General features: G+C 36.6%; 1 protein-coding gene across 1 annotated transcript; it reads right to left on the minus strand.

Annotated features, from left to right (window-relative positions):
- Nucleotides 1-6,479: 6,479 nt before the first annotated feature.
- On the minus strand, nt 6,480-10,314 carry LOC131056269 (disease resistance protein RPV1-like). The gene is made up of 5 exons (XM_057990620.2): nt 9,549-10,314; nt 8,304-9,411; nt 7,922-8,188; nt 7,123-7,794; nt 6,480-6,908 (listed from the first exon to the last, which is right to left on the minus strand). The coding sequence occupies exons 1-5, from the start codon at nt 10,088-10,090 to the stop codon at nt 6,480-6,482; spliced, it is 3,018 nt and encodes a 1,005-aa protein (XP_057846603.2). The 5' UTR covers nt 10,091-10,314.
- Nucleotides 10,315-11,036: the final 722 nt, after the last annotated feature.

Below are 11,036 nucleotides of genomic sequence, written 5' to 3' on the forward strand. Positions count from 1 at the left end.
AATTTGAATCTTCACCAAAGAATTGAGTTCAGCTGTAAGAAAACTGCAAACATGGGTGGTCAGTTGGTGCAACATGAGCCTACAGCTCATGAAACATTATTGCAAAATCCGCAAACAGTCCATGCATTCAGCCTCTGTGGTTGGTTAAATTATTTTTTGAGCTTAAATGATTTTAATGAGGAGGCTGCTAAAGAATTTCTGAGAACCCTTTCTGAAGGGGAAGCCACCGTATGGGGTCTAACGGTTGTTGCAATCGAAAGCAGAATTGCAGAAGTAACTGAGCTTCCAGCCGTTGGAGAAAACTTTTCTTCAGACGCTGCAGCAGCAAGGGCCGAGTTTTCAATGCCTACTGATAGACCTTTGGAAGTCTCCAAGCAGGGATGCAAGCACGTATCGTTGCCTCCTCCTTATTCAGAGTATGTTATTTACATAATCAGATATTTGACCTGTGAAGGCCGTTTTTCCTATTTGCATTCTCATCATTTCAAATTATTGAGCCATATGAGGCATGGGTTAGCTATAAATGTTCCAAATTTCTTGTTAAAATTTTTAGAACACAATGCCCACGGAACTCAACAAGGGAAAGATAATTCTATCACTCATCATGGCCTCATTAAATTACTGATTGAGCGCTCTTTAAGGGATGTCTCATCTCTCTCCTGGCAACAATTTGTTGCCCAAAAGAGTTTGCAAATTCCACAACCTCCTAGGGTACTTACCCCACGGCCTCAGAAAAAGAAAAAAGAAAGTCCATCTACCAGTAAAACAGGGCAAGGGTCATCTACTCGTGTAGCACCTGGTCCTGCAGCTTTCGTACCCAAATCCTCTGCTAGGATTCAAACTAGGTCTGCCACTAGGAGTGAGAAGGGAAAAGCAAAGGTAGAAGGGTCCCCTGAATCTGACCCTCGTTCTCGGAAAAGGCAATGCCCTTCTCTTGCAGCACCTTCCCCTGCAGCTGTTTCTCCTACAGCAACGCCTATTGCTATTTCTAGTTCGTCGTCATCCTCTGGTAGGGCAAAGCCCTCTAAGCAAACAAAGAAGAGGAAAACCACCGGAACACCTCCTACAGCCGCATCAATGCCAAGAAGGGTTTCCGCAAGGAAACAATCTAAGACCTCCCTTGCTTCATCACAACCAGAGGTGATTGTAATTTCAGAAGAATCTGTTGAGTCTGAATTTAATGTTTTTCAGAATGTGTCCGAAAATGCTGCCTAGAGTTCGATCGTTCCTGAAGTGGAACAAGTTGAGACAAAGGAAACAGGGCATAATGAGCAAGGGTTACCAAATCTTGATGATTTGGCTACTGCTGCTATGCAATTTTCAGAGGAAGCATAGGCTTCTCCACCACAGGAACAAGAAGAATTTATCTTACAGCAAGAGGAAGAACAGGCTAAACAATCAAATGTACCTAGTGAAGTTGTATCTCATCCTGAAGTTTGCAAAGCTATTGTTATGTATAAGAAAACATTTTTAATGGAATTTTGAGAATATGTTAAAACTAATTGGGAAACAGTTACATTGCAAACCCTGACTTTCCGATACATAGCCCAGACTATCATGCAGCAAAGTCTATGGGAAATAGAAAAGAAGAAATTAAATAAGAAAATTGAAAGTCAGAAGCAAGAAATTGCTGAGCTGAAAGCAAAAACAAACGAAATGTTGAAAGTAACTGGCCAGATTATGGAATGTAGACCCCCACCCAGAGTTTATGCTCTATGCCTTAAAGAATAGTTTTTATGGTTCCAATTAATGAGAATTTCCAGAAACCAAGATCCTATAATTCATAATGCCAAAGACTTCTATGAAGCATACCAGGCAGCCCCTAACTGGTTAAGAAATTCTCTCTGTGAATTCTATTTGCATGGCTTTCTAATACCATTTGAAACAGAATGGAATCCTCTTCTTTATATTGGTGATGTTCATTTAAGAGCATTTATGTCATGGACAGCAAATGAGGCAAATTATGGCAGGCAATGGGAAACATATGAGGAAGTTGAGAAAATAGAGCCTGTTCCATTACGATCTCACAGTTCAAATCCTTATGCAATGTTGAAAGATTGGTTTGCTCTGACATATGCAGTTAATAATGTTTCAGCAAGAGGGAAAATATTTGATATCAGAAAACAGGTATATGATGAATTCCAGGCACAACAATATTCATTTTGGAAATTGGCATTCTCCAGAAGTGAGAAAAGATGGGAAAAGTTAATTGTTGGGTTAAGAAAGTCAGAACCGCATAGTCCCTTAAATTTCACAGCAACTCTCAAACGAACCAGCAGATATATTCAATTGGGACTTCAAACAAGATTTGAACTGTGGTTGCCGCTGACATTCAGACCTTCTGTGCTAATGTGGCCACTTTATCCTCACCAGGCTACAAAACTCAACAATGAATTAGAAGACCAAAGGTATGAAAAATGCCGGGATTTCAGAAGATTTTATTACGAGTTTAAAAATCCGTTTCAGAGTCATGTAGCAGCCACCGACTTCAGAGAAACCACCAGGAAAGTTAATGCTGGAGGACCAGCATTGGGCTAAGTAGGGGGCAGTGATGAGCTTAAAAAAATGCTCATAATTTGGATGTTTTGATAAAACTTTTAAATGCCTTTACTTTTGTTATTTCATGGATGTTCAGACTTTGTGAAACCTTTTTGGGATATCCTGTAGCAAGAAACTTTTATATTCCTGCAGCTCTTTGTGATTAACTTGATTGCATTTATTGCCCCGTTGACTCCCTAAAATGACTGGTATATCGTATACAGTTTTTGAATGATGAATTAAATATAAAATGTGTGATTAATGAATGGATATCGTGTATGTGCCATACGCCTTTTCTGTTGTCTGTTACCTTTTGTTTCGCAGGTTGTTGAAGAATGATCGAGTCAAGCGCAGCCAATCTCGGCCTTGCAGTAAAGTCCATTTCCTGCACGACTTCGAGGAAGCTCCGGCAAAGACTCTTTGACTGAATCATGGGAAATAATTTTAATGACAAAGAGTGGAGTGCTAGATTCTCTCTGATCGGGTTGAACGCATAAACTCATTTATGAAGTTTGTTCCTTGATTCGAGGATATGTTTTTACTTCCACGTCTTTCTTTTATGGAGTTAGTTAGTTAGTTGCTCCCCTATTTTTAAATAAAGCTTCTCCTCCTGCGCGAGAGAAGGGTAGAATAAGAATAGTAGATGTCATGTAAGAATCAAGATGATAATGAAAGACAGAATCTGTTTAACCAGAAGCAAAGTTTGTTGTTAGTTTCCATATCAACAAAGCAATGTATATCATGAATCACGGAGTGTGATTCGAAACGTTGATGAAAAAATATACACACAATCGAATCCAGAAAAAATACACTAGAAATGTATATCATTCTGTTTTTATGAATAAAATTCAATGAAGTTCTGAGTTTCATATTTGCGTAATTAGGAGATGCTTGCTAAGGGGGCCCACTTAGTAGGTATCTGTAGCTAGTTAGTTAGTTGTTCTTTCCTGTTAAGCTTCAGTTTGCTTTCATCTTTAAAGTTTTTATACAAACTTAGCTTTACATTGCTCTTGCAGCACAAGGAATCCATCACTGTGTCTGTTCCGGCAGCATAAGGCCAGCTCATAGTTTGTGTTTCAGTTGTAGTTATTATGGTTTCTGTCGTAATCAAAGCATAGTTGAGTTAAAAAGCTTTGCATTACCTTCCTGTAGTGTAGGTAGGATTTCTTTTCAGTATGTATTTCCGCTAGGAGTTGACCAAAATAAGTTCCTAGTGCATATATTTTGCTGCACCATTTAAAGTATACGTCCCCTGGTTTGACAAGGAAAGGTTTTACTGTGATTTTCATATCCTTTTGTGGGCGCGACCATCAGTGTGGATTATAACAAAACCTTTGTCCACAATTGCATCTAATCCACTATTCACTAGTTTTATCTTAGATTTGATACTTTTATAAATAAAAGATAACAAAATTTCATTACTACTCATGTGGTTGCTAGCACTGGCTAAATACAGAACTTCAATATTTCCTTACTCACCAATATTGCACATGATGAAAACCTTTGCCTAATGTCCTTTAGATACCTTTTCATCATCCACATTTTCACTTTACTTTGACTAAGCATGCTATGTTTTCTAGAAATCACTACAATAGTGACCAGATTTTTGGGCAATTATAACATTCTAAATTGCTCTTACAATACCTTTGAATTGAGATACTATCATTCTTCTTGGCTCTAGAGGTGAACTAAGAGCTTCTCGCTCGCTCTTGGCTATGAGTTCATCCAAAGCTATTTATTGTAAAACTTCCTCATCTAGAATTTCTTCTTCCTATACCACCCGGGGTTCATTTATAGTTACTTCTACTTCTCTCTCATCCTCTTGCATTAGCCTAATATTTAACATATTTCTTGTGGGAACAATGTTAAGACTGATCTAGGCTTGTTCATGGGTTTGAAAGGAATCCATCAACTCATCCATCATAAATGTTGAGAGATACTTTTAGTCCATAATCTAAATCACTATCTCATCAAGCATATAAAATGGAACCACTGTATTTCATTTAGAGATTCTCAAAATCACTTTGAATCATCTAGAGCTTCACCAATTTGACTTTATTGATCCACATTTGAATAATTTTCCAAGGTTCCTTTGCATAGTTAGCTGCTATTATTCTCATAAAAATGACATCTACCAAGCCTCCCTCTATCAAACTCAATGTATTAGAATATTTCCTTATTTTCTCATTTAGTTGGGTTTTTCGGTTGTTTGTGAGGGTTGGATAATGTTCTAGGCTAGTCAAGTCCATGGAACCATTGACAACTAGATTCTATGAATTGTTTGCAACCATAATGGTCTTCATTTTTTGCCAAGACATCATAGTTCTATCCATTAAATGATGGTGGTTGCTACCAACTCTTACTATCTTATACAACCATGTCTCCAACTCAATGAAACTTCAAGGCTTAGAAAATAAATGCTCAACTCACTTAGTACTTAGGTCTTTCTAGCTGTGATACCACTTCTTGAAATGTAACACTTAATAAGATATAGCATGCACAAATTTGGTACCAAATATGATGGACTATAATCATAAACACCCAAACAACAACAATACAAAGAGCTACTGCTATGCTTTCCAATCAACTAGAAAAAAAGAATAAAGAAAATTTGAGTAGAAGATAGCTAGAAATAAGGAATATTCTTCCTATATAATCACAAAATGACATTTACAAACATTTTCAGACCCATATTACAAAAGGATTACAAATAAATTGTCTACAACAATTTGGAGCTGCTACTAATTATAACTTTTGAAATTATCTAGAACTACTATGAACCTGATATCCTACTACACATTTGGAGCCTACCTATTATTGAATTTCTCTCTTCTATTCTCTACTACTGTTGCAAAGTCCTCTACTCCAAATTAATGTTGACAAAACATTATTCTGAACTGTTTATGGCAACAACTTTCCATCTATTTATCATTTTTTGTATTGTAACAAAAAATTCCCCCTTACATTCAAAATTGAAAATCACCAACCAATGTTTACTTCACTTTCTGAACAATAACAATTGCTATTGTGCATTAGGGGGAAAGAGGGATCAAGATCCCAATGAAATCTCCAATGGGTGGAATCTGACATGTAGGTGGCTGCAATTAGAGTTTAGCACTAGATTACAACACAAAGAACAAGATGTAGATAAGGCATTATAACATTATAATAAGGCCCTCATTATTGATCTTGTGGCACATTAGGGATTGCCACTATAATATTTTAGTAACTAATAGTTGATATCTAGCCTAGCCCAGGCTACCCTAGTTGGCACATTATTGATTGTTGCATTAGTGATTGTCACTATAGTACTTTAGTAACTAATAGTTGATATACAACCTAGGCTACCCTGATTGGAACAAATTTTTAATGTTTCTAGCTGCTATAGTTCTAGCGATTGTAAATGTATGTACTTGTAATTTTTCAAAGTAAAGTCAAGATCATTTATTACATGAAATAATATATTAAAAGAATACATTGATGAAACTTCAACAAGAAATAAATATATAATAGACTAATGACATAAGTTCATCCTCATTCAAATGATATATGCTAGTTACATATATTAGAAAGGTCCATGTTTTATGGTAATCATTAAATGTTCCTTCCATTCCATTAGCAAATTGATAGATATAAAAATTAGGTTTAAGTTTGAGTTATAATAATATTATAATCTAATAATTATATCATATCTATAGAAAAATAATATATAAAATACAACTTATTATAAAATAATCCACAGTTAATATAAAACTATTACACACTATATTCGCCCCAATACAAAAGTATTCTGGATACCTAGGGCAGCTGTATTCAGAAGCCTCATTCTTAATAAGGATATTAAAATATAGTGATGTGTATTTTATGTAGTTATTACAAAACCATCCCTCAATATTTCTAGTTTCATCTGAATCTTTGGAAATGGATACAGTGAAAAAATATTAGGAATCATACAACTGGCCAATAATTCTTTTTAATATACACAGGGCATTCCCTTCCTCACTATTTTTCACCACTATTATACACCCCTTCTTTATTTCAGCTCCTAATGACACACTCGGAATCCAATCCAACTTTGCAGTAACTACGAATGTAACCATCCATTCTCCTCCTGCCATGTAACTTTCAATTGAATCAGACCCACCAAGAGGAATGTGTGTAATTTCCCCATAATTTATCTGAACCACAGTACATAGAATGATTGTACTCAAGTGTTCAACTGTTTCCAGTGGTACTTCAGGCATGGCATTTTCTGCGATATGAATTTGACCAATGTCACTAATCAGGTCAGAAAACAAATTTGCAGTTAAAATTAATGAGGCTTCCTTTGCTGTTCTACCAATTACAGTCGTAAGTTCTGATGGCAGTCTCTGAATTCACAAAAAACAGATGCAACTCAGTCCTTTGACAGAAGTTCGTAGCAGAACGAAAGCGGAAAAAAGGAAGTGATGATACGCTTTAAAATATCACGTAGAGTCAATTTTGGAGAGGAAATCAATTAAACTCAAGGTGAGTAATGTAGGAACCAACACTTCAGTCAAAATGACAAATATAACTCTCTCTGAATAGATGAGTATTTCTTACCTGCAAGTTACAAATGCAATTGGATATACCTCCATTACCTAGTGCTGATAGGTGTAGATACTTCAGTCCTTTCAGCTCTTCAATACCAGTTATACACTGTAGCTTCTCACATCCATCAACGATAATCCTCTGTAGCAAACTAAGACGTGCAAGACCTGGCAACTGGATTACCTTAGCACATTTATGAATCCTCAAGAATACAAGGTTTTCCAGATCAGCTATCCCTGACACCTCTCTTAATTCTAAACAAGAATTCAACTCAAGAGAATTCAGTGTTCTTAGCATTGATAAATCAACTAGGAATAAATTTTGCATAGATTGAATACGAAGAGATTCAAGGCTCGGACAATGATCTCCACTAATTGAAACCTTCCATATATCCCTTTCATCTCTAATTTCAATGTTCTCTAGGTTGCTCATGGAAGACTTTACAGTTGAAGCACCACAATTGTTCAAGGCCACATCCCCTGATATTGGCAAATGTGTTAAAACCAAACTTCTAAGATGTCTGAGTTTTCTAAGAGAGTTTAACAAAGACCTCGCTTCTATTACATCATCACCAGGTCTTCCTCTTATGGCTAGTTTTTCCAAATTAATTAAGAGTTTTAATGAGTTTGCATATTCAACCAATGATGTTCTATAAAGCAACAACTCCTTCAACTGGTAGAGCACCTGAAACTTGCAACCAATACATACCAAATGGTTATTTTTCAATCATGAAAAATTGTGACAAAAATGTCTCCAAAATACACAATGTACTATATATGAAGATCCGATTTCCATAAAGAACAACATTTACCTCTCTGTCGTTTCGCCACAAGCTTCTGAGATGCCCATCAACAATTATCAAACCCTGCAAATTCTGGAAAGGTATCCATGAAGGAATGCTTGTGTGTACACTCCAAGTAAGGTCAAGATGAAGCCATAGCAAAGAAACTGATTCCTCGGCACAATCATCCAACTTCCCAAAAAAGCATGTAATTTGGGCACCAAAGGACCAGTCAAAAATTGAGAGAAGACATCTGCCATTGACTTCAGTGAGAATGCTTTTAAAATGCATCAATTCCTGTATTCAGAGATCAAGGTTATAACATTTTGCATGTACAAAAATAGATCAAATAAGAGAAAACTGAGAAACATTTTAGCTTATTGATGCCACAGATCGCGACGAAGAAACACACCAAACGTTTAAGATGTTTGGGGTGCCACAGGCGAAGAGCGCCCAGTTCATCTGCCAATTCTCTCCCCAAATCACGAAGATGGTCATGCATTCTGAAACAAAGCTTGTTATCATCAAATTCCTTCGAATAACACCAGACAATTTCAATGAGACATTTATCCTTTAGGGTTTGAATTGCAAACTCAGCACTCCATCCAGATCCTTCCCATATTCTTCTGGCCATACATAATGGTTTACCAATGAAGAAACAAGCAATATCCTTAAAGATTTGCTTTTGTTCACTGTTCAATGAATCAAAACTTATTTTCACCCTCCGCTTGATGTCCTCAGGCAATGTTTTAAGAACTTCTTTCAAAACTGATCGCCAATAATGGCGGTCAGTCCTACCATAAACATGAGCGCCTATGACTTGGAGAGACAGAGGTAAACCTCCACATACTTTTACAAACTTTTCAACCAGATCCTTGTAAGCACTATCAGCATATGGTTGGTGGAATGCATTCCAACAGAAGAGCTCTCTGCTGTGCTCAAGATTCATTTCTTTCACCTTATAGCGAAGAGTAATTCTGCTGCTTATTAGCACGCTCTCATCACGTGTTGTGACGATCACCAAACTAGCAGAATTCAGGGCATTTCTAACTAAAAGCGCATCTAGTTGGTCCTTCTTATCAACATCATCTAGAACAATAAGCAAGCGCGAGATTCTAACCCTTCGCAGCTGAGATTTGAGATAGCTCTTTCCTTCTTCTATGCTATGAAATTTTGGGGAATCTTGGAGGCAGAGCAGGTCTTTGAGTAGCTTGGATTGAAGAGAAGACAATTCATTTTTGTCAGATGCTTCTCTCACGTCAAACAGAAAACATGACCCATCATATTCGCAAAGCTTCCGGTTGAATACTTCTTTAGCCAATGTTGTCTTTCCAGATCCACCCATTCCGAAGATACCGATTATCTTCACTGCGTCCTCCCTCTGCTGCGTGCAACACCTTTCAAAGTCTTCCACAAGTTCATCAAGTCCTACTGGATTATCTGCAACATCCAAGGGTTTTGTCTTTTCTATCTCTTTATGCACAGCACGCACAACATTTTCGAACAGCTTACTCTGATCACTGTAAATTAAAAAACGAATGAAAGAAAGAAGTTTTAATAAAAGTATGTTCTGAAGTATTGAAGACAATCTATTTCTTCGGATAAAAATTAGAATCATGAATTAAGGTCAATGAAAAGCATATAGAAGAAGTCTTACTTATTATGCTTACTGAATTCGTAGCCGTACATGAATGAAACAGTGTTGAGAGCTTCTTCCCATTCCGTAAGCTTGTTCAAGTACCTCCCTTTCTGCTTATATTGAGCAAATGCATCAGAGTACACTCCCTTTTGTATGTGACGGAGATCAGAGGGTGTAACATCATAAAAGACAGGAATAATCTTAGCCTTAGTATGTAACATGAGAACCAGCTCAGCTAAACACCAAGGAGACTCTGCATATCCTTTTGAAAATATAGCAATTTGAACTGAAGCAGAATTGATGGCGTTCTTTATGGCAGAAGGAAAGGAATCTCCCAGTTCCATCTCATAAGAATCAAGAAATGTTTTGTATCCCAACTCCTGGAGACAATAGTACAGTTCAAAAGCTAGAGTCCCTTTTACATCGGGTCCGCGGTGACTAATAAATACATCAAACAGTTTTGCAGGTGCGCAGGATTTTATCCTTTGGAATCGAGGTCCAATTCCACTGAAAGGATCGTATTCCACATTCTCTTCTTGAGATGATGAGCATGATGCCATGATTGGTTGTAAACAGTTTATAATTTGAGTCCCAACAGGCTAATACTATAAGATAACCAGAGGCCACAAGATCGACAACACTCCAAACACCATAGTTATAAAGCCGAACCAAGAGAAAACAAAGAGATCGCTCTCTGAAGTAGAAAGGGTGAACAGCATATGGCCGCATACATATAGAAACTAAACATTGCTAATGCTACTCCAGAGTCCATATAATTAAGAGGAAAAACCCTAGCAGTACAGGACGTAAGGGGATTCGATCCCAGTTTGTAGACTAAGGACGGTCTTATAATTCATCATTCGCACTAGGAGACAAGCACAAACATTTAATCGGTTCTTGTACTTACCCATTATCTATGCGCCCCACTTCATTTTTCAAAGAATTAGTGGCTGAGAAACATATGCCCCTCTTTCAAGAACGTAATTTTTTCTTATCTTGTTCTACCTCCCCGATTTCATTTTAGACGTCATGAACAACAGAATTCTTCTCTGTAATTTCTCTACGTTAAACTTTATAATTTCAATAAAAACATATCATCAAATTTCATGATAATTAAATAGTAATTATCAATAAAACATATGATAATAACTATGCTCATACATATAAAAATGTAAATCAAAATTGAAATCTGAAAACAATCAATAAAATATTCTATACACTAATTTAATCAAAAGGTTTAGGACAAAGGAGCAACCTATAGTCGATTCTTCCGAGAAAAGAACATGAATATTTAATCTATTCCTGTAGATAAACATAGTTTTTGGGACCTACTTGTTGGCTAAGAAACATATGAAGTATTTATAGGACAAATAAAAGGAAATTTGTCAAGGAAAATATATAGAGAGTGTGTCTTTCTTAATAAATAGATTGGTGCACAATGAGTGAATAAAACCTATAGGGATGGGAGTGGCGGGCTTGGTCGATAGTAATTTTGTTTTTTTGATG

This window comes from Cryptomeria japonica, chromosome 7 (assembly GCF_030272615.1).
Source record: "Cryptomeria japonica chromosome 7, Sugi_1.0, whole genome shotgun sequence".
NCBI classification, from domain to species: Eukaryota; Viridiplantae; Streptophyta; class Pinopsida; order Cupressales; family Cupressaceae; genus Cryptomeria; species Cryptomeria japonica.

Coding starts and splice junctions, on each gene's coding strand:
- LOC131056269 (XM_057990620.2), bottom strand. CDS start 10,090: ATGGCATCATGCTCATCATCTCAAGAAGAGAATGTGGAATACGATCCT. Junction 8,189..8,303: donor CCAAACATCTTAAACGTTTG/GTGTGTTTCTTC, acceptor CTCTGAATACAG/GAATTGATGCATTTTAAAAG. Junction 6,909..7,122: donor ATTGCATTTGTAACTTGCAG/GTAAGAAATACT, acceptor TTGTGAATTCAG/AGACTGCCATCAGAACTTAC.